The sequence below is a fragment of the Talpa occidentalis genome, unplaced genomic scaffold, assembly GCF_014898055.3.
Source record: "Talpa occidentalis isolate TD23 unplaced genomic scaffold, MPIMG_talOcc4v2.1 talOcc4.4, whole genome shotgun sequence".
Classification (NCBI taxonomy): Eukaryota; Metazoa; Chordata; class Mammalia; order Eulipotyphla; family Talpidae; genus Talpa; species Talpa occidentalis.
The window spans coordinates 4,266,903-4,294,735 of NW_023604295.1; the positions used below are offsets into that span (position 1 = coordinate 4,266,903).

Consider the following 27,833-nt stretch of genomic DNA (forward strand, 5'->3'; position numbering starts at 1 on the left):
GACGGGGGCGCGGGCCCAGATCGCGGGGCCAGTGCGAGCGCGGGGGGAGCGCGCGGCGCGCAGGTGACGCGGGTCGGGGACGCGCAGCCCAGGGGCCGCACCCCGGGCCGCCGCGCCCGCCACGCCCCCTGCCGCACGGCCCGACGGGAGCTCCGGCCAGCGGCGCAGCCTTGGCACCGCCCCCACCGCGGGGCACGCCGGGAAAGTCGAGTCTCCCCCCCCCCCCTCCGCCCCCCGCCCTCCTTTAAACGGAGCGCGCAGTCTTCTCGGAAGGAGTGGAGCGCCCGGGCCCCGACCCTCGCGCCCGGAAGAGGCGGGACGAAGACGCTAAGGCCCGCCCCTGCGCCGGAAGGAGGAAGGCGGGGTACTGCCGCGGCGGGCGGGCGGGAGAGGTCACGTGACGCAACGGCCCGCGGCGAGGAGAGGGCGGGGCCGGCGCGGGGGCGGGGCCGGCGCGGGGGCGGGGCCGCCCTTCCCCTCGGGTCACGCGCGCAGGAAGCGGCGCGGGCGCGGCGCGGCGATGGGGACCTCCCTGGACATCAAGATCAAAAGGGCGAACAAGGTGTACCACGCCGGGGTAAGTGGGTGCGCGCCCGCGGGCGGCGTTGGCCCGCAGCCCCGTGCACGTCTGGGTGCGCCTCGGCGGGGCCGGCGGGGGCGCGCCGCCGGGGTCCCCCAACCCCCCCGCCAGGGGCGGCCCCGCCGGGTCCTGGCCCCGCCCCGGCCCCGCCAGGTGAGCCCGGCTGGGTCCTGGCCCCGCCCCGCCCCCAGGTGAAGCCCCGCCGGGTTCTGGCACCGCCCCGCCCCCGCCAGGTGAGCCCGGCTGGGTTCTGGCACCGCCGCGCCCCCAGGTGAAGCCCCGCCGGGTCCTGGCCCCGCCCCGGCCCCGCCAGGTGAGCCCGGCTGGGTTCTGGCACCGCCCCGCCCTCAGGTGAAGCCCCGCCGGGTTCTGGCACCGCCCCGCCCCCGCCAGGTGAGCCCGGCTGGGTCCTGGCCCCGCCCCGCCCCCAGGTGAAGCCCCGCCGGGTTCTGGCACCGCCCCGCCCCCGCCAGGTGAGCCCGGCTGGGTTCTGGCACCGCCGCGCCCCCAGGTGAAGCCCCGCCGGGTCCTGGCCCCGCCCCGGCCCCGCCAGGTGAGCCTGGCTGGGTTCTGGCACCGCCCCGCCCTCAGGTGAAGCCCCGCCGGGTTCTGGCACCGCCCCGCCCCCGCCAGGTGAGCCCGGCTGGGTTCTGGCACCGCCGCGCCCCCAGGTGAGGCCCCGCCGGGTTCTGGCACCGCCCCGCCCCCAGGTGAGGCCCCGCCGGGTTCTGGCTCCGCCCCGCCCCCGCCAGGTGAGGCCCCACCGGGTTCCTTCCCCGCCAGGTGAGGCCCGGAGCCCCCGCGGAAGGGCTCGGGTCTCGGCGCGGGTCTGTGCGCTCTCGCGGCCGCAGTGGCACTGAAGTGCAAGTCGAGAAATAAACACCGTAATTCCGCCTTTCACCAGCCCTGTGCCACGGGGCGGTCACGGCCCCCGGGCCCAGGTTCCTTATTTCGCAGAAGGAGGATGTTGCGTCCCTGGGCCTCGGGGTCGCGCGCCTCCCCCTCCCTCAGGGGCTGCTGCGTGGCCCCTGCCCGCTCGCGCCTGCGGGACACGAGGGAGAGCGGGGCTGGGTTCCCGCAAGTGCCGCGCAGCCGCCCAGGGACGGCCGCCGGCGGAGATCGCGAACCGAGGCTGAAATCTCGGGTGCCCGACGGTGGGGGGACCCTGAGGTTTGCACACAATAAATGCGGCCACCTCGCAGGTGCCGAATTACCCCGGGGAAAAAACTACCTGTGAAGGAGGAACGCAGGTTCTCCCTGGCGACTGGCAGGGAACGGACACCCCCTCAGCACCCTCTGCGGGGCCGAGGACCCCCGGCGTTGTGGGGGGCAGAGTCCTGGACAGGGGGTGGAGCGAGGGGCCCCTCAGCTGTGTAGTATCCCTCTGCGGAGTGTTTAACCTAAATCAGTCCATACGGAAACAGACGTATCCAAATTGAGGAAAGTTCTGTGAAATTTTGGATTCTTCAGAAATGTCAACATCATGAAAAAAAATATTGGGCATTTATTTTTAGGTTAAAAGACACTAAAAGAATAGGACCCGACCAATACAATGTATAATTTTGGATACATTTGCATGTGGCTCCTAGTAAATACCGTTTTGCATGGGTGTTAAGTATCTCTGGTGTGATATATGTATTTTGGTTATGTGGGAAAATACTCCACGGGCTGAAGAGTTTGGGGGTATAGTGTCACAGTAACTACATTTTATGTGGTTCGGCCATTGTGTTCCTGTGCTGGACCCCTGTGCATACACTCCTGTGCATACTGTTGCTACGTGAGAGAGCAAAAGGCAAAATACTAACAGTTGGTGACCCTGGTGGAACCTACATGGATCTACTTTGTATTCCTTGTTTTAAGTAACAGCTTTATTGGAATCTAATTCAAATAGCATAAAATTCACCCTCGTCAACATATCGAATTGTGTGGTTTGGCTATATTCCCAGAGCTGTGCCCCCATCACTACCGTCTAATTTTAGGATATTTTCATCACCCCCAAAAGAAATGCTATCCCATTAGCAGGCGATGCTCATCCTGCCCCCCTCTGAGCCAGCGGCGACCACAGATCTGCTTTCTGTCGCCAGACGTTCCATATAGAGAATCACGTAAAAAAAATAAAGAGAATCACGTAGTGTGCGATCATTAGCTGCCAGTGCCTGTTTTCTCAGCGTTCATACCTGTTGTCAGGCCCGCACTCTTTTTTATGACTGAATGATATTCCATTGCTCAGATAGACCGCGTTTTATTTATCCCTTCCTCTGTGGATGGACATTTGCGTGGCTTTCACTTTTTGGCTGTTATGAACAATATTAATATAAACATTCTAGTACAATTTTTTTGAGTGCATGTTTACATTTCTGTTGGGAATATATGAAGGAGTTGGATCCTGGGTGACACGGTAACTTTCTTTTTAACTTTTTAAAGAGCCACCAAACTTTTCCAAAGCGCCTGCTCTCCTTTATGTGCCACTAGGAGCGTGTGGGCCCCATTTTTAGTCTTTTGTGTCCTCATCATTTCTCTCTAAATTGGAAAATCTCAGTAAGGATTGGGGGAGGCAGTGGCAAGAAATCATGTACATTTGCTTTAATATTTACTGTTCCATTAAAAAGTTAGCGCTGTCTATTCAGAGATGTAACCCTAGCCGAGATGCTGAGATGTCTTCTGTGGTGAACATGTGGCAAAAGTGACAAATAGTACACAATGAAGCAGGTTTGGCACAGTGACCCCCCCCCCTGCCTGGTTTGTCCTTACTGTGTGAGGGTGTCCTCTGCCACCCTCCCCCTGTTGCCTGGCACAGGTTTTCCATTTTTCTCTATGTCTCAGTAGCACTGGTGCCCAGTCACTGAAGACTTGCCTCACCTGTGGGCCGTCAGCACAGCACCTGTCCTGGTTGGCAGGTGATAGCTGCCAGTGAAGCCTGTCCTTTGGTCCCACGGTTATTGGTGAAGGGAGATGGATTTGTCCACATAACCACATGCTCCAATCATTGGTCACCCTGGAGCTATTTGGGAAGCCCCAGGGTAGTTTTGATGGCCAGGCAGTATCACTGCCATGATACCAATAAGGACACTGAGGCCTGGGCCCTGTCCACCACCTCCCAGCTGATGGCAGAGCCTGGACCCCAGGTCAGGTGGCGGCATTTCAGAGTGCTCTGTGATACCGACCCCTCTAAGAGGGGCCACTTTCTGCAAAACGGAGGAATTTGTGTTGTAGACATAGTTGTTACTAGTTTCCAGCGGTGCTGGCATTGTAACATTCAGTGAAAAAAAAGCTGCTGTGATTTCTACTTGGAAAATAGCCCACCCAGTTGCTGCACTTTCAACATCTTGGTTGTGGGACTGTCTGAAAACATTTCTGATTCTTTGGACACCAGAGACCCCAAATACTTGGGTTTAACATTGGCCCTTGACACAGGCACTCTCTGACCAAATGGCAGAGTTTTAAAAATTACAGTTGGATCACTTTTGTAATTAGGAGTGTAATCCGTGCCCTGTTAACAGCTTCTCCCCTTGCAGAAGGCTGGACAGGAAAGCCAGGCCTCTCTCTGACCTCTTCCCTGGCCCTGTCCGTCTCCTCTCACACAGACTTGCCTCTGAACTAGACGGACATACCTGGCTCGTGCTTGCTTTATGTCGCACCTTCATCTGGATGCTTTTCTGCCATGTCTGATCAATCTCATTCTTTTTTAGATTGTTATAATATTCAAAACATGTATTCAGTCCATGTCTGCAGCCTCATGACACAGGTCAGTAGAAAGGAAGGGCGATGGGGAGCTGGGCTGGGGCCTGGGGAGCAGAGTAGGAGGGGGACAGGGGCCCTCAGGCGCTTCAAGGGGGCGGGGTGGAGGCTGGCGATGCTTGAGCCTAGTTTTGTAAGCTGGGAGCCAGGCCCGGGTCTCCTGCCCCACCTACACTGTTTGTTTCTGGCAGAGCCATGGACTGTCAGCCACGTGAACAAGAACTTGGAGACATTTGTAAAGCGACCCTAGTCCAGCGAAAGGTTTCTGGTACGGTTGCCTCGTCACATTTGATGGCAGTTTTTGAAAGCAACTTCACGTTTCCTTCTCTCCAAAATACTTCTTTTCTTTTCCTTGAGTTTTAGACAGACGTTGGTAGGATATATTTTCAGTTTGCCTTAGCCTCAGAGTTATACATCGAACCCCCCAATCCACCCTTGCCCCCATTACTGTGTTTGCTTCAGGACAGTCACTCTTAATGATAAATATGGGAGCGGGACTGCAGAATCCCTGTAAAGATGGCTGTCAGCACTCTCATTCGGAAATAGAAAATCACAGAAACGGTCCAGAATTTTATCCCTCGGGGTCTTCACACTCAGCATGAGCAGCTCTCCCTGAGAGCCTGGGGCCTGAGGCCGGGCCCCCGGCCCCCAGAAGTCATTTTCCCTGGTCGGGAAAGTAACCTGTGTGTCCACAGCCCGCGGATGGAATGTGAGATGATAAAAATTACCTGATTCCAGTGAAGGGTAATGTCCCGAGGATGCAGCCAACATTGTTTTACAGTCTCCCCTCTCCACGCTCGTCCGCACAGACACCGAAGAGGTGGCATTGCCCCCATTTGCTGGGCGAGTGGACGGAGGCTCAGAGGATTCAGGGACATGCCGGGGCACCCCGTGAAGGATTACCTGAAACTATGTCTTCCCCTCCCAAGGTCACAGCTCTGTGTGCCACTTAGCTCTCCCAGGGTGGCGCTGATAGCACACGGGGCTTTTGTCGTGAGGGCTAAGTGAGACCGCGCTTAGACATTCCCGGGCAGCCCTGCCCTGCGGTCAGGGCCCGGTGGCAGGTGGTGGTGGTGCGGCCTCTTCCACGGCGGCATTTTCTGGAGTTGCTCTCCGTCTGCCTCGGCATCTGCTCACCGTGCGAGCCCCCGCGTGGGAAGTCCTCAGCAGGCGTCTCGACCCTCGGGCTCCTCCGCTCCAGCCGGGAAGGAGGGAGGCCAGTGGTGGAGGAGGGCAGATAAGGGGTGACAGCACTGTGGGTGCTGAAAGTGAACGTGGTTTTGCTGTTGCTGGGAGCGTTGTCTGGTGCAGCAGATGTGCTCTTGGCCAAAAAGTCGGACTCAGCTACACTGCAAGTTCTGTTATATTTTCAATGCACTAGAAGAGCTGATTGGTTACATTTTTTCGTGATGTAAATATAAGTCATTTGTTTTTATAAATTCAGAGCATTTCATTTCTGGTATATGTCCCCATGAAAGTGACGCCGTTAACTGTTAGGGTTGTGAGAGCATGAAGACGAGACTGCCCAGCACAGCGAGGCTGCCTGGCAGAGGGTTTGTGCCCTGTGGGCTGCTCCCCTAGCCACAAGAACCTCTAAGTTTACATTCTGTTTTATTTGGCTTGCATGTAATTTCTTGTTTTAAAAAAACAAGAAGAAAAGGTCTGTACATAACAGTTATTATGAAGACAAATCGCCGAGTTAGAATGGTATTAAAATAAAACCCTAACCACGCAACAGCATGGTGGAACAGAGAGGCAGGAATCAACCTCTCTCCTACAAACCACTATGAGAAGGATTGATACGAGCTCTTAGCAAAACCAGATGCTTTGAACCAGCTATGCAACACCAGGACTTCTCCAGGGTGTTCACAAACCAAAAAAAAAAAAAAAGAGGTTCCATTCTCGGCGGGCATCAGGCCGCACTGGGAAGTCACCCCCACCCAGCCGGTGACAACTCCCAGCACACTGGGCCCCTGCCTGGGACTCCCAGCACCCTACTTTGTATCTGGGTCCCTCGGATACCCCTGCGTGAGCAACCCAGACCACAGCACCAGCACCAGCTCTTCAGGAACAGACAGAACTCCAAGATGCAAACGTTTTTTTCCCTCAACCTCAATTTGAAGCCCCAAAGGCCGGCTGCATGGGGAAGTGCATCCCGCTCAGCCTTCTGGTGCCACCCAGCAAACTGGGCCGCAGTGTATACTCACCAAATGAGGGAGCACCAAAATCCATTAGATTATTACTGAAATCTCTGGGAACAGACATTGGAGAAAATATATAAGTGTAGGAGATTTCAGCACCTCACTCTCAAATCAACGAGACAAAATACACAAGGACACAATAGCCCTAAATGAAGATCTAGATCACATGGGCCTAATAGACATCTATAGGACACTGTACCCCCAAAAAACCTAATATACATTTTAAAAGATTTCTTTTTTGCATAGAAAAACTGGGGTTTAGGCCAGCGGTATGGGGATTGAGAAGATTCACCAGAGACAGAGTGGGGAGCAGAGCAGGCGGATTTACTGAAATATACTGCTCAGGGGAGTAGCTGGTGAGATAGGAGAGGTCTGTTGCAGCACTTGTGGGTTAACTCCCTGGCTGGGGATCAAAATCAGGCCATAGTGGTGATAGTGCTGAGACTTAACTCTAGGCCATCAGGGAGGCCCCGAATATACATTTTTAAAGTGCACATGGATCATACTTCAGGATCCACCACATACTGGGTCACAAGACAAACATCTATAAGTACATGACTATTGAAATCATACCAAGTATGATTGTCTAACCATAAAGGCATCAAACTAGAAATAAACTGTGAAAAGAAAGCAAGGAGCTCTCCCATTGCATGGAGACAGAACAACCTACTACTGAAAGATCACTGAGTAAATGAGGAAATCAAAGAAGAAATTAAAAAATACCTTGAGATGAATGACAATGAGTACACAGCTTTCCAGAATGTATAGGACACAACAAAAGCAGTATTAAGAGGAAAGTATATAGCAATACAGGTGCATTACACCCCCCCCCCAAACCAACCTAATTTCCCATCTCAAGGAACTAGAAAAAGAACAACCAAAAATCCAAAAAGCCAGTAGAAGAAAATAATAAAAATTAAAGCAGAAATAAATGAAATAGAAATACAAAAGACAGTCCAAAAGATCAATGAACCCAAAAGCTGGTTCTTTGAAAAATCACAAAGAAAAAGAGGGAGAAAACTCAATAGGATCATAAATGAAAGAAGAGAAATTACAACTGACACAGCAGAAATCCAGAGGATAATTGGCAATTACTAGAATACTTAAATGCTAACAAGTGCAACAATCTAGATCAGATGGACAAATTCTTAGAATTATACAGTCACCCAAAACTGAACAAAGAGGGCCTCCCCGGTGGTGCAGTGGGTTGAGCACAGCTCTGTGAAACTGTCCACAGCCTCTGCAGCGCTGGTTTGATTCCCAGCCGGCCAGGGAGATTCCCATATGGCGAGACAGACCTCTCCTGTCTCGCCCGCTGCTCCCCTCAGCAGTGCTTTCAGTCCGTCTGCCTGTTCTGCTCCCTGCTCTGTCTCTGGTGAATCCTCTCACCCTCCCACGACTCTGGCCTGTACCCCAGCTCTTACATAAATAAAAATAAATCTTAAAAAAAAAAACTGAACAAAGAGGTAGTAGAAAACTTAAACAAACCAATCAGTGAAACTGAAACAACAATCAAAACCCTCCCTCCACAAAAAAGAGCCCAGGACCAAATGGTTTCACAAATGAGTTCTACCAAATGTTCAAAGATGAACTAATGCCTAGCCTACAAAAACTATTTCAAAATATTGAGAAAGAAATACTAACAAATACATTTTATGAGGCCAACACTAAACTAATATCAAAACCAAAGACAACATCAAAAAAGGAAAACCATAGACTTACCTCCCTAAAGTACACAAATGCAAAAATCCTCAATAAAATCTTAGCAAACTGAATCTGACAATGCATCAAAAGGATAATACACCAGGACCAAGTGGGATTTATTCCAGGGACGCAAGGTTGGTTCAGCACTGAAAATCAATGTAATTCACCACATCAACAAAAAGAAAAATGAAAACCATATTATCATATCAATAGATGCTAAGGAAGCATTTGATAAAGTCCAACATTCATTTATGATGAAGGCCCTTGACAAAATTGGGATAAAAAGGACATATTTTAAGATAATAAAAGCCATATATCACAAACCCACAGCCAACATTATTCTTGTGTGTGTGTGTGTGTGTGTGTGTGTGTGTGTGTGTATTTATTTATTTATTTTACACAAGCACTGGGTGCAGTCAGAAGCGCGGGAGGGTGAGAGAATTCACCAGAGCCAGAGCGGGGAGCAGAGCAGGCAGAAGGACCGAAGTACACTGCTGAGGTGAGCAGCGGGCTTCGGGAGAGGTCTGTGTGCCATGTGGGACCCTCCTCCGGTGGCCGGGGAGCAGCTGGGGATCGAACCGGCGCTGCAGAGGCTGCGGGCAGCTTCGCAACCCAGCGCTCAACCACTGCACCACCAGGGAGGCCCCCCCAACATTCTTAATGGTGAAAAATGGAAAGCCTTTCCATTAAGATCTAGAGCAAGGCAGGGATGTCCACTCTCATCACTGGTTATCGATATATACTGGAAGTCTTAGCTAGAGCAATTAGGCAAGAGAAAGATAAAAAAGAATGCAAATTGGGAAAATTAAAACTATCATTATTTGCAGATGATATATATAGAGAAAATACTAAAAACAAAAACTAAGAACAATACAAAATAAATACACAAAAGTCAGTAGCTTTCTTATATGCAAACAATCAGTCTCATTGAAGAGGAAGAAATTAAAACCATTACATTTACAATCATACCAAAAAATTAAATATCTGAGAATAAACCTAACGAAGTGAAAGACCCATGCCAGGAAAATTACAAAATATTGTTGGAAGAAGTAGAAGACACAAAGAAATGGAAAGATATTCCCTGCTCACAGATCAGAAGAATTAACCTTATTAAAACAACCATCTTACCACAAGCAATTTACAGGTTCAGTGCAATTCCAATAAAAATCTCAATGTCTTTCTTTAAAGAAATGGAACAAATATTGTTAAAATTCATACAGAATCACAAAAAAACTCACATAGCCAAAGCTTTCCTGAATAAAAGGGGGAAGAGTAGAGGTATGCCCAGACTTCAAACAATTCTACAAAGCCATTATAATAAAAACAGTACAGTAATGCAGTGAAAGGAGAGACACAGACCAATGGAATCAAATTGAAAGCCCAAAAATAAAACCACATATACATGGTCTATCTGTGACTAATCTTTTTTTTTTTTTTTAAAGATTTATCCATGCATACAAGACCTGGGGTGTAGGCCAGAGGTGTGGAGGTGAGAGGATTCACCAGAGACAGAGTGGGGAGCAGAATAGGCAGATCTACTGAAATACACTGCTGAGGGGAGCAGTGGGAGAGTCAGGAGAGGTCTGCTGCACCATGTGGGTAGCTCTCTGGCCGGGGATTGAACTCATGCTGCAGTGGCTGCGGATAGCTTCATAGGTTGCATCTTAACCCTTTGCGCCACCAGGGAGGCCCTGTCTATGACTAATCATTGACAAAGGAACAAAGAATATACACTGGATCAAAGAAAGTCTCTTGAATAATGGTGGTGGGAAAACTGGACTGCAACATGCAAAAGAAAGAAACTGGACTATCTCATACCATACACAAAAACCAATTCAAAATGGATAATAAAACTTAACTGTAAGACCAGGGCACCAAAGAATAGATAGAAGAGAATATAGGTGAAATACTCCATGACATAAACCTCAGAAACATCTTTGAGGACTCATCTCCAGCAGCACAGAAAATGAAGAAGATAATCAAACTAAAAAGAGCTACTGAACAGCAAAAAGAGACAGTAAGCAAAATGAAGAGACAGCCTACTGATTGGGAGAAAACATTAGCACGTAATACAACTGATAAGGGACTGATACCAAAGATCTCCAAAGAGCTTACACCAACTCAACAAAGCACACAACCCAGTCAAAAATGGGCACAAGAGCTAAAAGGACACTTCTCCAAAGAAGGAACACAAATGGCCAGTAGGCATGTGAAAAAATGTTGAACACTAAATAACAGGGAAATGCAAGCCAAAACCACAAGGAGATACCATCCCCCACCAGTGAGAACAGCTCATATTAAAAAAACTGGAAACAACAAGCGTGGAGATAAAGGAACCCTCTTACACTGCTGGTGGGAATGCAGACTGGTCCAGCCACTATGGACAGCTGTGTGGAGGATCTTCAAAACACTAAACTATGTGATCCAGTGATTCCACTCCTAGGAGTCTACCCCTTGGGCAAAGAACACTAATTCGAAAGGAAACCTCACTCCTATGTTTATGCAGCACTAATTACAATAGCCAAGATGTGGCAACAACCTACATGTCCCCAGACGAGTGGATCAAAAAGTTGTGGTGTATATACACAATAGACTACTACTCAGCCATGAAAAAGATAAACGCATGCCATTTACAGCAGCATGGATAGAGCAGGGATGATGCTAAGCAAGATAAATCAGCAGAAAAAGATAAATATCAGATGGAATCTAGAGAAACCAAAGAAAAGATCAAGAAAAAACAAAACTTGCAAGCTGACCATCGACCTGAGGCGTTCAGCAGGGCACGGGGAGGGAGGGATCAAAACGGCGGGGGAAGAGCACAGGGGACTAAGGTGCTTCGGTGGTGGCTGGCCTAGGGGACTACATCAGGGAAGAAAGCAAATACTGTACAGACATGAACGATGTAAGAAAAAAAATTTTTTCCCCACTCTGTTGTTTTGTTGGATTTTTAATGACCGAATGGTCAGTTACAGTGATGCTGTTACAGGTATTTAGGGTACAAAGTTATAGATCTTTGAGCTAGGAGGGAGCTCACGATCATTTTGTGGGTGGTGTGGCCCTTAGTCACTTAAGCTGCACGTGGGCCTCTTTTCTCATGAGCAATCTCATCTGAAAAGACCTGGTGCCTAAGTCAGAACCTAACCCTCACAGGAGGCGTGAGGCGTTTTCAGAATTATGCAGACCTGCTTGAGAACAGGGTGCCGCAGTTAGTCTTGTAGTTCTCCATCAGTGTGTGTTGCAGATGTTTTTTACTGATCGGAGTGTTAGGAAAGCCTGTCTGACCACCGTGAGTGTGTCCATGTCTAGGCCCCGCAGCAGCTGGAGAAATCTCAGCATGTCACAGATGCCCTTGACCTCCTGCCGGCTGCTCTGCCTCTGACAGGGTGGTTGGGTTGCTTTCTGCCTTCCTCCTGATGGGGCTGAGAGCCCAGCCCAGCCCATTCCAGACCTCCTGACCTTGGGTCTCAGTCCAGACTTCCTGACTCTGACCTCAGTCCAGATCTCTCAACCCTGATTCTCAGTCCCGACCTCCTGACCTTGGGTCTCCACTACAGATCTCCTGTCCTTGGGTCTCAGTCTAGACCTCCTGACCATGGGTCTCAGTGTAGACCTCCTGACCTTGACCTTGGGTCCCAATCCAGATGTCCTGACCCTGATCTCAGTCCAGACTTCTTGACCCTGATTCTCAGTCCACACCTCCTGACCTTGGGTCTCAGTCCAGACATCCTGACCTTAGGTCCCCAGTGCAAACCTCCTGACCTTGGGTCCTCTGCTAGGTGCAGCCTAGCACAGCCAGCCACCCTCTGAGCTGAAACCTGCAGATGCCTTCTCTCTGCCTAGTGGCTGTGGTGATTGGCCCCCAGTGCTGAACTCCAGCAGTGCTGCTCAAGGGCAGGTTTTGGGGAGATGGCGTCTCTCTTATGTTCTTGTGCGTCTGACTCTCCTCACCGCTACCCCAGTTGGCAGAGTTCTCTGGTCTCTCCTGCAGACTCTCCCAGCTGTCACCCTGCTGTCACCCCGCCCGCCTCCCCAGTGTCCTCCACTTCTGCAACACGGGCCTGCTCACCCCTGCTTTTCTTTTTAAAGATTTATTTTTATTTATACAAAAACCGGGGTACAGGCCAGATGTGCAGGAGGGTGAGAGGATTCACCAGAGACAGAGTGGGGAGCAGAACAGACTGACGAAATACACTGCTGAGGGGAGCAGCAGGTGGGACAGGAGAGGTCTGCCGCGCCATGTGGGTATCTTCCCAGCTGGCCGGGATCAAACCCGCGCTGCAGAGACTGCGCTCAACTGCCTGCACCACCAGGGAGGCCCTCACCCCTGCTTTTCTTGGGGCTGAGCCATCTGACTCCTGGCTGCCCCGTTGACCCCTCACCCCCGCCATTCACCCTGGTCCCTGTGTCAGTCCGCCTCCACCCCTGCTGTCACGGTCCTCGTCCTGGGCGCAGGCAGGTTCCGAAAGCCCATGAGCCAGGCCAGCTTCCCTTCTGGGTCCCATCTGAACGTCAGCCATACCTGGGGAGTTTCTAGCCCCCGACTCCACCTGTCGCTTCATTGTGCTCGGTTTGTTCAGTCACGTGGTGTGTGTGATGCTCCTACCAGACCAATCTGCGGCACCTGCCCATCCCTGCCGGGGGCAGAGCAGGCTCCCGGGGGCGCCACTGGCCAGGCTGCCGCCGGCTCTGCCTCAGGGAGCGCTCTGGCGGTGGATGCGGATGCGGATGCGGAAGGGCGTCTTAACAAGCCAGCGGCAGTGCTGCTGGCACCAGAGCCCGTTTCCAAGCTCCCTGGTAAGAGGCCGCTGGGGTTGGGCCTTGCCCCGGGCTCACGCAGCCTCTGGCCACGGGCTCTGTGGTGCGCTGCGCCCCGAGCTCCCTGACGGTGGGCGCCTGGGGGCTTTCGGATGCTTTTCATACAGACACAGGCACGTAAAGATGGGATTTTGTAAAATACTCTGCAAATTGAAGACTTGCCGTCAGTATCAACAATTGCCCCTCGAACTCGGCCGGCTTTCCGTGGCCCGTGTTGCTCCCCGCAGGGGGAGGAAGTGGGGCTCAGAGAAGTGCTGCCGTCCCCGGTGAGGGGCGCTCAGCAGACCTCATGCCCAGCTTCCAGAGGGGGCGTTTCCCCACTGCCAGCTCCAGAGGACACAACAGGGTTGTTTAGGGTAAAGATTTTCCAGAACATTTTGAAGCAATAAAACTTTCACCAAACGGAATCTTAGATAGGATTGTGTAGGTCAGGTTTTTTCAAAACTGAGCACATTCAGAGAGCTGTCCCGTGGGCAGATGCAGGCGGACTGTGCCATTCGAAGCGCTCCCTGACTCCTCAGCCCGAGGCGTCGTGTGTTTCACACTCACCCACAGTGCAGCACCTGCAACAGGCCTTACACATGTGCTTTCATTTCCCGGGGGATTTAAATTTAGAAAGGCAGCGGCCTACCTCAGGGGCTCCAGGCCTGCGAGCTGGTAGCACCTTCCTCCCCGGCAGACTTCAGCAGGTCTGCTTGGGCCGCAGGCCACCTCCTGGGGGTTCCGCCTGGGGAGCGTGACGCCTGGCGAGGGTGACAGGAGCAAGCTAGTGCGCAGCCTTCAAGTCTTCGTGGGAACCTGGACCCGGTTGGCTCTTCCCACCCTGATCCTTGGTGCTCTCGGCTAGAAGATGCTCAGGGAAGCCGTGGGGCCCGCCCTGCCTCCAGCTGCCCTCACTGAAGCCTGTGTCTTTTACTCTCGTTCACACCTGCCCCCCACACTACATGCCCACCGTCATGCCCACCCCCCACACTGCACACACGCACCGTCACGCCCGCCCCCCACACTATACACACTCACCGTCACGCCCGCCCCCCACACTGCACACACGCACCGTCACGCCCGCCCCCCACACTATACACACTCACCGTCACGCCCGCCCCCCACACTGCACACACGCACCGTCACGTCCCGTTCGCGGCTCGGAACCACTTTCTGATCCCACAGGTGCCGGCTCGTTGAGCTGCGCTGGGGCTGATTCCGCATCCTCTTGGTGGTGGTGGAGCTGCGGCACCTGTTTGCTGTTAGGATGCCTAATTTATCTCCAAGTCTTTTACTTCTTTTATGTTCTATTACTTCCCTTCTTAATTAAACTCAAGGAATAAGAAAGGAGTCCCTTGGGTCATAAAATATTTACTCTGCTTGCTTCCGAGGTACTTTGCTGCTTTTCCCTTCTCAGGCCACAGGATTACAGGAGGCGAAGGACCTGTGGGTGCAGGGGCTGCTGTGCCAGCCCGAGGCCCGGGCCCTGGCCTGAGGCTGACCAGGCAGGCGGCGGATAACCAGGAGCAGGACCCTGGGGGGCTGAGGAGGTCCAGGAGGCAGCTTGGTCCCGATTACTTCTGGGACACACTTAGTCGATTACTTTCTCACATGCTGATGAATTTAAATTTTTGAAAATTAGATTTCTGTGTGATTTGGGTCCTGCAAAATAGAATTTGTTTAAAATTTAAAGGTAAAATTATTTCAGAGGAATTTTCATTTAAATTTGCTTATGAGCTTTGTGTGCTTAGGAGCGAGCCGAGCTGCTCGAGCCTGCTTCTTGGCGAGGATGGCGCTCATTTGACTTTAGACTTCAGGGCACGGGGTGGGCATGGGGCCAAACAAAATAGGGAGCACATTTATGTGGACTATCCCGGGCCCCTAAATTCTCCCTGCCGTGAGAGTTGGGCACCTCTCCACGAGGTGACCCGGGGAATCAGCGCCTAGCGGGCCCGCAGCCTGACAGCCGAGTCCGGGGCATTTCCAGTCTTGCTGGTTTTGTTGTCCAGAAACAGCTGCCATCAGCTGCCACTCGCCAGCGTCATGCTGGGCTGGAGGGTTTCAGGGACCCGGGGCTTCCCTTTCAGCCCGCAAACCCGCAAACCCCGCCTTGAGCAACCCGGCTCCCTGGCGTGGGCTCGAAACTGCCCTGCGAGAAGGACGGGGCTGGGGTCCGCGCCCTGGCGCTCGGTGGTCGTCCTCGGGGAGACAGCAGTCACCTGCTAGAGCCCTCGGCAAGGCGGGTCACCCGTGTCACCCTGAGGACCTTGGACCTCTCCTCGGCCAGGCCCCGCGGGCAGAGAGGACACTGGAGATGGCGGTGCTGAGTCACTTGGGCCTTGGGAGCGAGCAGCGGCCTGGAAAGCACCTGCACAGGAAGATTTGGGGGGAGCCGCGGCCAGGCCGCTGTTGACAGCGCCGCATCTCATTGTTCTCGTTTATTGTTAGCTGCTGCTGCTTCTCTGCGGTGCCCGGTTCATGCGTGAGACCCTATCACAGGCGTGGGGGCTGAGGAAAGCCGGAAAGGGGTGTCTCCGCTGGCCACAGTGTGGGGCCCCCAGGGGTCTTGGAATACAACTGGAGTGGCCTTAGTCCCTACAATGGAGAAGAAGCTAAAGGAACGTTTTACTGTCTTGTGTTCCTTGGGAAGAGGCTCTCACCCTTGCCTGTGTGTGAGCGGCGGGGACTTTGCCCTCTGCCCTTAGTCAGACCTCATGGGGGATCTCCTGGCATGGAGTGAAAACGGGGTGATTCCTTGCCCGCCTCCCTGGCCCCCTGGCGTGGCCAGCCCTGAAATCACCCTGCCTCCCACCGGGTCCAGGGCAGCACCTGCTGGCTGGGGAGCCAATGTCTAGGAACGGGAGGGTGAGGGCGGACGGGCTGGCTGACGGTGCTCTCTGCTCCCAGGAGGTGCTCTCGGGCGTGGTGCTCATCTCCGGGAAGGACTCGGTCCAGCACCAGGGTGTCTCCCTGACTGTGGAAGGGACCGTGAGCTTGCAGCTCAGCGCCAAAAGCGTGGGCGTCTTCGAGGCCTTCTACAACTCAGTTAAGGTGAGCGGCCTGGCCAGTCTTGACGCGGATGTCGGGGTTACTTGCCGTCCGACTTTGTTGTCTGTCCTGAGTTTGTAGGGGTTAGTGGGGTTTCATACTTGCCAATCAAACTGAAAGATACTCAGCTGGCCTGACTCTGCAGATCCCCCGCTGCTGCAAGTCTGCGCCTTTCCACCCCCATAGAGGGGAGGGGAGAGGAGCGAGAGGGAGGGGAGCTCCAAGCTCCAAGTGGTCCATCAGCACTTCAGACCCACTTTAGAGGTTGCGCAGCTTCTCAGAGATGCTGAGGCGCGGCTTCAGGCAGCTCCGGCGTCCAGCTGCCATCTCCTTGCCCCCTGGCCGGCGCCGGATGTTAGGGAGGTCAGTCCCTGCTTAAGGTGACTCGTAGGTTCCTGGAGGCTGCGACTGTGAGCAAAACGCTGATAGTGAAGCCAGTGGACCAGTGGCTTATCGTTACAGCGAGGGCTCGGCGCCTGCCTCCTAGTCCCGGCCACACAGACGTCACCAAACTTCTAAACAAAGGCCGGGCACGTCTAATAGCAACAGGCATTTGTCTTCATTCCCTCATCCTCCAACCCACCTAGCCAAGTTCAGGGTCACTGTGGCCAGAGCCGGGCACGGCAGCTCCGGACACAAGGGGGCCCCATCCTGGACAGGACGCCCTTCACCACACCCACACCCACTCCCCCCGGCCACCTGAGACCCGCCAGTACCCTCATGTGCCCCCTATGGTTTGGGAGGAAACCCACACAGACGTGGGGACTCAACACCACCGGACAGGGGCTGCTGGGAACGGTCTTATCTCACCAGCATCGTAACAGAACAACACTGAATGAAGCATAAGTTTCTTGAGCACCTGCTGTGCCACCTTCCCCATGGGGGTGCCTGAGCCTGCTCCTCAGTCTGCTCTTCCCTACCCCGGAGGGGCTGGTGCACCCCAGGGTGAGGAGGGGTGAGAAGGGCTTTGCTGGGTCTGCTGCTTTGTTCCGAGATGAGACTGGGTAAGATATTTGGGGGGAAGAACAGGAATATGAGTTCCCTTCCTACCGTGATCCAACACCCCAGTGTTGGATACACAAACTGTTGCCAGAGACTTGAAAATGGAGCCCCCGCCTGTCGTCTGGACACAGGCACCCGGCGCAGCCCGGGGTGCCCGGCGGAGGGGTCTGCAGGATTGTTAGGACTCGTGTGAAGGCGCCTGCTGATGACTGAGCCGATTTCTGTCTACAGCCAATCCAGATTATCAACAGCACCATCGAAATGGTGAAGCCAGGAAAGTTTCCCAGTGGCAAAACAGAAATCCCTTTTGAGTTTCCTCTGCACGTGAAGGGAAACAAGGTCCTGTACGAGACGTACCACGGCGTGTTCGTCAACATCCAGGTGGGTGTCCCGCGGGTCCACCCCAGAACAGCTCTGCCCAGCGACTTGGTCTCCTTTGGGGACACAGAGCAGTTGGTGGCTCTGGCTCGGCCTTGGCCTCTGTCCAGTTGCGCGGAGCCCTGCAACCCGCACCATCCGCCAGCGCCCTTGCTGCCCTGGGGCACCTTCCTGGGCCGCTGGAGGGCTGCTGCTGTTGGGGCAGAGATCTGATCTGCCCTCACTTCTTTCTGGAGCCCGCCCCAACTTGTCTATTTCATGCGCATAAATATCTCTTTGTTTAACCCCCAGAGGCTACTTTGTTCACACAGGCTTGTATTCTTTACTGAACTAGCCTTGTAAATGAGGGGAAGTGGATTTATGGCTTCCTGTCCACCTCCTGGTTCAGGGGCCCTCACTGTTGCTATTGTTGCTCAGCCCTGACTCAGAGAGGGGGGCGGGGAGGGGGTGGCTGCCCTCACCCAGGGGAGAGAAAGGAGCTTGTGCGGTGCCGGGCGCCCTCGCTGGGACAGCGCGGCTTCCTGGCGTCTGCAGAGGGCCGCACCAGGCTGGGTTTTATTTACCACTTTTAAAGTTTTAGCTGATAATTTGGTCTTGATGGAGGTCACTCCCCTACTTCAAGTATGGCACTTTGATAATAAAAATCCTCAAAAAGGAGAATTTGTCTATATGTGACTTTCATGAATTCCCAGAAAGATCTGTCAGGAGAAGACGCGCGTCGTGTGGCGTCACCTGCTGCAGTAAACGTCTTTTCTCTAAAGAAAAAACTCTCGTCCGGTGTTACTGGCGCAGCTCTCAGGGAGTGCCGTCCCCAAGGACGAATGAAGGCTGCGGACACCCCCGGGGAGTCACAGCGATGATGGGGGGAGGCTGCGGGACGGACAGTTAGACGTGCAGGTGCTGATGTGCAGACACGAACCCTTGGGCCCGCTTTCTAAGCTGGAAGTTCTTTGACCATGAAAGAAAGTGAACGAGAACGCCCTCCAGCAAGACTGAACATGGCATTTACTCCCCTCTCCAGAGTCAGCGCCGCTTGCTTCCCCCACACGTGGGTCTTTAACGCAGGCGTGTAACGCAGGCCGTGCACATCACACACTGGTGATCCCCCCCTCGGGCCCCCCTTTGTTTCGGTCATTAGATTTGACCACTCGAGGGTTAAGCTCCTACGCTACAATTTGAAATTCTGCACCTCCCAAATAGCACACAGCGTTCTAAAAATGAAGAGCTTCTCTTCACCGTCGCCCTGGTCCTTAACCCCTCCTGCCCCGCCGACTCGATACTTTGACTTTTGTCATCTTTCTGCCGTCTATGTTTTTTTCTGAATCATTTCAAAGTTACAGAATCTTGGCACTTGAAATATGTCAATATCTCCAAAAAATAGGGACATTCTCTTAGACGGTCACAGTTAATGTCTGCACACCTATCAAAATGGACAGAATTCAAATGTCGTGTAAATCCCAATTCCTATTTAAATTTTGGAAGAACGCTTCTTGGGAGGAACTAGCCTTGGATGTGTTTTTCGTTCTTTGCTTCACTCAGTTTCTGGGCGGGTCCGTGCCAGCTGCCTGTTGCACCGCAGGGCGCGCGCTCAGCGAGGGCGGCGAGCGGGTGGCCAGGCCAGCCCCCTGAGGGCCGTGCCGCTTGGTTTTGGATAGAAAATGTTGTTGAACTACGACAGCATCTTTCTCAAATCATATAGGCACAAGGAATTTTAGTTACAATTTGAATTGTACTAAAGCCACAGAATCCAAAAGTAAAAATGCTGGCACAGGGCCTCCCCGGTGGCGCAGCGGTTGAGCGCTGGGTTGCGAAGCTGCCCGCAGCCTCTGCAGCGCCGGTTCGATCCCCGGCTGCTCCCCGGCCACCGGAGGAGGGTCCCACATGGCGTGCAGACCTCTCCTGCCGCCCGCTGCTCCCCTCAGCAGTGTACTTCGGTCTTTCTGCCTGCTCTGCTCCCCGCTCTGGCTCTGGTGAATTCTCTCACCCTCCCGCGCTTCTGACTGTATCCAGTGTTTGTATAAACAAATAAATAAATAAATCTTTAAAAAAAAAAAAAAAAAAAAATGCTGGCACAGACGGAAGGCGTGAAGGTCGCCAGCGCCAAACCCCCGACCTGGCCCGTGCTGGGGACTCGTCACTTCGGAGGGCCGCATGACTTGCTTTTTCTTCCCGGTCCCATGATGTTCATTTTTCAACCTTTTATTAGACAAATTCAAGATCGTTGTATCATGGCGCTTAATAGTCTGTTAGTCTTTTGAAATTGTCCTTTGGACAACTATTTTTTCTTTTAAAACTTACTTTAATCCTAGGCAAATTTCATTATGTTTGTTCTAATCCTGGGCCTATTCTAGCAAATTTTTTTACCACACCACAGAATGTAGCAGCACAACGCGCTGCTGAAATTGTTCGGAATGACTCTGAGAGTCCCGGTTCAGAATGCTCTCCCTGGGAGTGTGCTTTGGAGCCGGTGGCCAGCATCTTCCTTCCTGTGTGTTGTGGTCACTGACACACAGAAAGGTCGGATCTTGCACCTCCTTTGGCCTCCTGCTCAAGTCTGAGCCTTGACCCGCCTGCCCCCCAGCAGCCCACACCTTGCGGACCCCTCCCGAGCGCGTGGGGAGATCCCCACAGTGGGACGAGGCCGGGCTCTGCAGCCGGCAGCTCTGGGCTAGAGGCGCGGGCCGCCTAAATGTTCGAGCCTGCGCGTGGGCAGCTGGCAGGTGTGAGTTCAGACCCCACCTCTCCGACCCCAGCGCCATCGTGACTTCCCTTGCTGCGGTAATGAGGTCGTGATTATGGTGCCGGCACCCAGGATGTGCTGGTGTTTGCTGAGTGAACGGATGAGTGACTGGTGGCCATCCTGACGTTATAATGAGTGCGAGGAAGGGCGTGGGAATAACACGGCGCCCAGACACTGTAGCACGAGTTTTCCTCCAACTCCCCCCCCCCACTTGTCACCAGCCGACTCGTATTACTGACTATTGCGTTCGCTCTTATCAGCTGGTGACCAAAAGCGGTGCCTGGAATTCACCACCTTTCACCTGCAAGTTACAGAAATCCAACTCCAAGTAACTCAGCCAAAAATGGGGTCTTGGACCACAGAAGTGGCAATTCCAGGGCAGGTCTGAGGCAGGATGGGTGCCAGGCGTGTCTGCAGCTCTGCTGCTGCACTCTGGGCAGGCTTCCCCCCCGCAGGCACATCCTTGCCAGGCGAAGCTCCTGCCAGCCTGCCGGCTCTCACCTCGGCAGGCCTGCTGTCCACCGGGCGGGCGCGAGCAGGGCGCTTTCTTAGGCCTGTCTTACTGGTCACGCCTGCACCCAGATACGGATGGGGGAGGTCGGCCCTGCCCAACCCCCCAGACTGACAATGAGGAAGGGCAGTTCTCACCGTGTACCGGGAGAGGACAGAGGCGGCGGCATCGTGCGTGCGCTCGTGCACACGTCTGCACCGCATGAACATCGCGTGTGTAACCGCGGCCCTCGCTGACCTTGTCTGGCTGGGGAGAAGAGCAGAAAGAGAGGGAAAGTGAAAACATTCTTGCAGACCAGGGAAGAGCCCGTAACACCTTAGTTATAACAGCAACTGCTTGCTGTATGGGGGTCGGCTGTTGGTAATAACACAGCTTCTTCATCCGACCACCCGATTATACAGAGTATTTTTAACGTCATTGTAAAGCTCCTCCTGGGAAGCTAAAACTGCTGTATCACATGGGTTATGGATTATTTTAACGGTGGTGGTAAAAGCTGAGCACACTGTTCAGTTTTGTTAGCGGACACTCGGCTCAAGGGCTGTGGAGGAGCCCGCCCAGTTCTGGGCCGGCTGGGTGATGGGGGTGTCGGGAGGGCGGGCGGGGGGCTCCCCAGGGGGCCGGTCCTGCAGCGGCCGGCTGGGGCCTCGCAGAGCAATGGCGCCAGCTGAGCTCAAGGCCGGGAGGTGAGTGTATACATGAGGGGCCGTCGTGGCAGCCGTGTGAGGGCGTGTGGGTGTCACTCTGGTCGCACCATTTGGGCTTGTGCTTGCATTCTCCAGACTAAAACCTTGCGAAGACCCTCCCTTTCTTCCGCCCTAAGGTTAAAACATGAAGAGCTGGTTCTAAGGTCGCCGCGGCCGGCTCGCTGACGGTTGTCGGTACCCGTGCCTTCTCGGGGGGCGGGGCACCTGGCACCGAGGGCCCAGGGTCAGGGCTGCACCCTCTGCGGGATGCCCACTTCTGCCTCTGTGCTTCCTCGTCCCTGCTCCGGCAGCAGCCCCTTCACCGGGGCATGCGGGGCGGCGGAGACAGCAGGAAGCGAGGTGCAGAGAAGCGCAGTACCCCATGGCCGGGCTGGCACAGGGAGACAGAGCCAGGGCCTTGCTCTGCCGGGCGCTCCCGAGGTGCAGGTGAGACTTGGCCCCTGTCCCAGGGACTCCCCCCATGGGGGCTGCAGAAGAGGCTGAGGCGTCACTTGAACCTGTTTTTTATAGCAAGGCCCTAAACTCTCTCTAGTGGGCGTATTCATTGGACAGTTTTCCTGAAATAGGTTGACGACGTGTTTCTTTGCACATCATCCTAAGGCTGGCCTCACTAAATGCCGTTTCTCCTCCACCTTCCCCAGTACACCCTGCGCTGTGACATGCGGCGGTCCCTGTTGGCCAAGGACCTGACCAAGACTTGTGAGTTCATCGTGCACTCTGCTGTAAGTGCCCGGTCTCCGCGCGGCGGGGTCTTCTGTGGGGCCTGGGGTTCTACCCTCCTGACGGGCCGATACGTTAGCTGTTGCGGTTTCAGGGCCACTGGGGACACCAGACCCCAGGATCAGGGATGAGGAACCTTGTTTCTCTGGCACAACCAGCAGCACGAGCGTTAGGTGTGCCCCGCGCCCCTCAGCCCAGAGTTGCCCGGGGTACACTGAACAAGGAGCCCATGTAAAGATGGAGACAGCACACAGCCCAGCAGTGCCTCTCCTAGGTGAGGAGACTCGAATTTGAAATGGTATCTGCACCCCTGTGTTCATAACAGCGTTAGCCACAATAGCCAGGCCTGGACGCAACCCAGCGCCCACTGGTGACTGCGGAAGCAGCTGCGGCCCACGTGCTCAATGGGAGACCACTCGGCTAGTGAAACAGAAGGAATAGTGCCTTTGGGGCAACATGGATGGAAGCTGAGCTGAAACAGAAATTAAAATATGTGGTACCAAGACTGTCAAAAAGAAAACCCATGATTGAACTCAGGGAAATGTGCATATAAATGTGAGTGTGTGTGTGTGTGTGTGTATATGAATTAAGTATATAGACAGGTGGCACCTGTCTATACGGGAACACTAACAAATCACAACAAAAGTATCTTTCAGACTCTGAACAGTACCGTGATTCCCGAGGGGTGGGGAGGCGCACAGGGCATCAGCCCCGCGGTGGGGAGGGCGACTCACAGCTGAAGATGCGTCTCTGAAACCTTCACGGCCTGTAAATCAATTAATTTTACTAAATTTAAAAAAAAAGGTTTTTGTGAATGAGTTTGCAGACCAGTGACCTGTGGTTGACAAGTTAAATATTTCCTTCAAATGACGTGAGGAGGAACAGATTGACTCTCAGTATTAACCTGTTAATAACAAATTCACTAAAGAACATGTTCATGAACCTGTTAGAAGAAAACTTTTCCTCAGATGAAACTGTGTGCGCGCGAGGGAGCCTGGCCGATGGCCCCCGCCACGGGTCTGGGCCCGGCGTACTGGGCAGGGCGGTGAAGGGAGCTGTCGCGAGGGGCTCTGCCGTGCGGGGCCGGGCGGGGTTCGTGTCACAGGCAGGTACTTACAGGTGTGGTTCTTCGGGGCAGCGGGGCGGCTCAGCGTCGGAGCCGACTACCGGGCTGGGTTGGGTCCTGGCTCCTCCACCCGCCTGAGCAAGTCATGGAAGCGCCTCGTCCTCACCTGTGACGTGGAGCCAGCGACGGCGCCCGGAGGCCACGGTGCCCGGAGGCCACGGTGCCGACCTGTGGACACGCCGGCGTTTCCTCCTCTCCTAAGAAAAGGACTTGAACATCTCCCAGTAATTGTGGTCAGCTTCTTGGGTCTGGTTTTTAAATTCCGGACCTGAAAGGGGACTTAGAGATCAAAAAATCTGGCCCCTCATTTTACAGATGAGGAAACTGAGTCACGGGGCGTGAAGAAATTTGACGACATGGTTTTGGCAGACGTGTCGGAGCCTGTCCCCCTGGGGCTCCCATCCCGGCTCCCGGGCTACACATGCGTCTCCCTGAGGGGGGCCCGGCCTGAGGACCCAGGCTCTCGGTGGCTGACTGGTCTCCCTCCTGTTTCAGCCTCAGAAGGGGAAACTGACTCCGAGTCCCGTGGACTTCACCATCACCCCGGAAACCCTACAGAACGTCAAAGAGGTGAGACCCCCAGGCTCCCCGCAGGCGCCTTTTCTTAGGAGCCAGATCCCTGACTCCTGCCCGTTGCCAGCTGTTCTTCATTTGGGAAGGAAATCGCCAGCAAGAGGGAATTCCTGACTGTTGTCTGGACCCAAATTAGTCTATTTCCAATTCCGATTTCTTTTAAAACTCGGCAACTACTTAGTAGAGCACTTTCTGGAAGTTTCTCTGGAGGCTGCATGTTTGCCATTTGCCATCTGCTCTCGCTTTGACGGCCCGTAGTCAGTAGGGCTCGTCCTTGAGCCCAGTTGTGGCTCCGCGCGCCACGGTGGCATCTGTCTATATGGGCAGACTGGAGGCGGCCAGTCTGGGAGGGCCGGGCTCAGGGCTGGCGAGGGCATCATCCTCGGAGGCCCAGCAGAGCTGGGGTGTGTCCACCGGGCGTCTCCGGGGGCAGGATTTTTCCGGCAGGAATAGGAACCTTGACTGGATGCTTGCAGGGTGCCGCGTCGGTTCAGCGCAGGAACCACCAGGCCGGGGCCTTCTGAGCTGGTCAGGACAAGTTTATATTCCTGACTTCGGACGGGTCAGAATGATTAGGAACAATCGGTAACAACTGGAGAGAAGAGCTGAGCAGAAAGCACAGCCCCGCGGGGCACCTGTTAGCCCCAGCCCTGGCAGGACTTTCTGACGCGCAGGCTCGCAGCGCGGGGCTTCTCCCGTCCTCCTGGCTGAGAACGGCAGCCGCCGCTGTCCCCTGGGCCCTGGCCGCGTGCTCTCGGGCGCGCTTCCTTGGTTTCCCCCCTTTCCAGGCTCCCGGCGGCTAGACTCGGGTTGTGAGTGGTTTTCTTTCTTTTTTTCTTATTTTTTTCTGTTGTTCACTTTTCTTTTCATCCTGTTTCTACTTTCCTCAAACGTTCAGACCAGGCAGTTGAGCTTTACAGACAGTGAAGGCCGCCAGGCGCTCGCCCTGGCCCGCCACCACGCCTCCCTGCTCGGTGGCAGTGCCTGCCGCCCCGGCTGCAGCTTGGCATGGCTCCTTATGCCTCCTGCCGGCCAGGGCCCGCGTGCAGCGCCTGAGGCGTCGCGGTCCGGGGCTCAGCTGCGGCTGTGAGTTCGCCCCTCGTCACTGCCCGCCGTTGAGTTTTCGTCTTTCTTTAGTTTACTTTTGTTTTGCTGGGCTACGTCCCAGATTCCTTCCTTCTAAATGAGTGTCTGAAATCTTTGCGTGTCTGAAGAATGTCTTACGCTGCTCTCACATTTGAAGCCCGCTTTGGGTAGGAAATTCTAGCTCTGGTACCTCTTGCCCTTACAGCTTTGAACAGGAGCACCCGGTTGTCCAGTTCTCAGATTTGTCCGAGCTGATCTGTTTCTCCCTCACGCCCACCACCCCGCAACTTCCAAGCGCTCCCTGGACTTCTCACGTCAGGGCGCCTGCCCAGGCTTGGCGCCTCCTGCTGTCAGGCTGCCTCGCACGCTGTGGTCGCTTCCTTCTGAAGACCCCAGCTCCTCCGGCTCCATGAGCCTCTCCTGCGTCCCTTCTCAGCTGGGCCCTCAGCCCAGTCTCGGGGCTCACTGACGGCCCTTCAGTTAGTTCTGGCCCGTGGGTGGAAACGTTCACCTCGAGAGCGTGATCCATTTCGACGCGCCGTTCGTATTCACAGGTGCCCTCGCTTCTCCCGGGGCACCGATGCGGCCTTTTTCTTAAGGGTTGCTTCTGTGCGTGGCGTGTGTGCCTCTTGCTTTTGTTTCCTCAAGTGTTTATTGACGCTTGGCTGCCAGGCAGTAGTTCCACATGCAGACCTAGTAGGTTCAGTCTTGCTCATCCGACTGTCTCCCCTTAGCCGGAGTGAGAACCGGGCCACTCTGACCGGGGCCCGTGGGCTCTCTCGCCGGGTCTGAGGGCGGCTTGTCTCCCAGGTCTAGCAGCTCCGACACTGGCCATCAATGACGTGGGACGTGGCCCGGCTTTGGGGTCTCCTGGGTGGGCAGGCCCCGGAGGGCGGCTGTGCGGCCTGCTCCTCAGGTGCAGGGCTGGCTCTCACCTCTGATGCGTAGGCCGCTTCCCCGCGCCACGCCGCCGCTCTTCCAGCGCAGGGCTCGCCGTGCTGCTGCGACTTGGCCGGGCCAGCGCCAGGGCGGATGCGTACTCAGCGTCTCCCGCTGGACAGGGAAGCGTTTCTTATCGATGACTGGAAAGGGGCCTCACCGAGTCTCGGTGTCGACGGCCACTGCTTTTTATTTTTCTGAACAAATCGCTTCCTTTGCTTTTAATTACTTTTAGAATTCTCTCTTAAATCAAGATGTTGCCAGAGATGTCTGCCTGTTGGGGCGCCAGGCAGAGGCAGCCCTGCCCGGCAGTGCTGGGCCCAGGCTGTCCTGTCAGTGCCGCAGTCCCAGCGGAGGTGAGCTGTGCGCGAGGGGCCAGCTCGACTCAGAGACTTTGTGAAATAAGTTCCTTGGCTTTTATGAAAATGACTGAATTTTGTTTTCAGTTTTCACTTGTACCAAACGGACGATCGAGTCATTTCTCCAGGCATCTCCCGTCTTGATGTCTGCGTCTCTGTTTGGTTTTAGAGAGCCTTGCTCCCCAAGTTTCTCATCCGAGGACATCTCAACTCGACCAACTGTGTGATCACGCAGCCCCTGACCGGGGAGCTGGTGGTAGAGAGCTCGGAGGCCGCCATCCGGAGTATAGAGCTGCAGCTGGTCCGCGTGGAGACCTGTGGTGAGGCCCCCACCCACGCGGGCCGCCTGAGCCAGGCCCTGCTGCCCTCGGGTGCACACGGCAGGGAGGTGGGGAGGCGGGGAGGCCTGGGCAGTGAGGGGGCAGTGCTGTGGGGGTGCAGGTTCTCCCCAGCCCAAAGAATGTCTGTTGATGGGTCCTCTGGACTCTCTCTGACCCTGTGGTGCCTTCTCCCTTCCCCAGGGTGCGCGGAGGGGTACGCTCGCGATGCCACAGAGATCCAGAACATTCAGATCGCCGATGGGGATGTGTGTCGGAGCCTCTCCATCCCCATATACATGGTTTTCCCCCGGCTGTTCACCTGCCCCACGCTGGAGACCACCAACTTCAAAGTAGGTAAGCGCTGCTCAGCCCTTGTCCACACAGGGCGCCCTGCCGGGACACACAGGCCAGGCGCAGCCCGGAGCCTCGGGCCTTCAGTCACCCCCGCGAGCCATCGAGATGCTACTGCGCCTGCTCGAGGGGACGGCAGTGAGCTGTCCCCAGTCTGTTCGGCCACGCGGGGATGGTGGCGACCTCGTCAGAGTGCGCCGGGGCGGTGACGCTGAGCCCTTGAAGGAGACAGCGCCTGACGCGAGCCTGTGCTTTCTCCCCTCAGAATTCGAGGTGAACGTCGTCGTGCTGCTCCACGCCGACCACCTCATCACGGAGAACTTCCCGCTGAAGCTCTGCAGGGTCTAGCCCAGGCCGGACGGGACCGCGAGCACAGCCGGGCCTGCCCTCCGGATCATTCTGTATCAGAAGCCTCCCTCCTCGGACGGCCGCTCCTCCTCACTCCCAGGAGGCCTCCGCCTGCAGCAGCACCTCTGACCCGACCCCTTTGAATCCTCAGGGTTCTGGAGGTCACTGGCAAGATCACTTCCCAGAACGCAGGCGCTGCTGGCTCTTGACCCGCGCACGCCTTTTCCGACTTGGTGGCGTGGTTGTCGCAGCAATTTGAGCATCTCTGGAAAGTGGTATCTGGGGACGGAAGGAAACTGCCCCTGGTGGGCACAGCAGGGCCCCCAGCCAAGGGCCCCACGGGACAGTGAGTCGCGGCCCGCAGAGACGCGAGGACGGCCTCCGAGGCAGCTGCGGGGTGTGTCTGGGGGGGGCCTGTAGCCTTTTTCTACTCAGTTCCATAGTTCTTTTCTAACATTTTTCACGATAACTTCAAGACTTTCAGGAAACCGGAAAAAAAGTGTCTGAGTTGGGTGCTGGTGGCTGGCGTGGGGTTTCTGAAGCCTCGGGAATTGGTGCAGAATCCACGTTTCCAGAATAAATTCAAACGCAAGGTTACGCAGGGAAGA

At 54.8% G+C, this 27,833-nt stretch overlaps 1 protein-coding gene across 3 annotated transcripts; it reads left to right on the forward strand.

Moving 5' to 3' along the window:
- The first annotated feature begins 482 nt into the window (after positions 1–482).
- Positions 483–27,833, forward strand: VPS26C (VPS26 endosomal protein sorting factor C). 3 transcript variants are annotated; one of them, XM_037524951.2, is made up of 8 exons: positions 483–577; positions 15,928–16,071; positions 17,302–17,451; positions 22,045–22,125; positions 23,745–23,819; positions 26,376–26,526; positions 26,728–26,880; positions 27,143–27,833. In XM_037524951.2, the coding sequence occupies exons 1-8, from the start codon at positions 521–523 to the stop codon at positions 27,223–27,225; spliced, it is 894 nt and encodes a 297-aa protein (XP_037380848.1). In that variant the 5' UTR covers positions 483–520; the 3' UTR covers positions 27,226–27,833. The 3 variants fall into 3 exon arrangements, with proteins under 3 accessions (XP_037380848.1, XP_037380850.1, XP_054556251.1); XM_037524953.2 differs by lacking the exon at positions 22,045–22,125; XM_054700276.1 differs by lacking the exons at positions 15,928–16,071; positions 17,302–17,451; positions 22,045–22,125.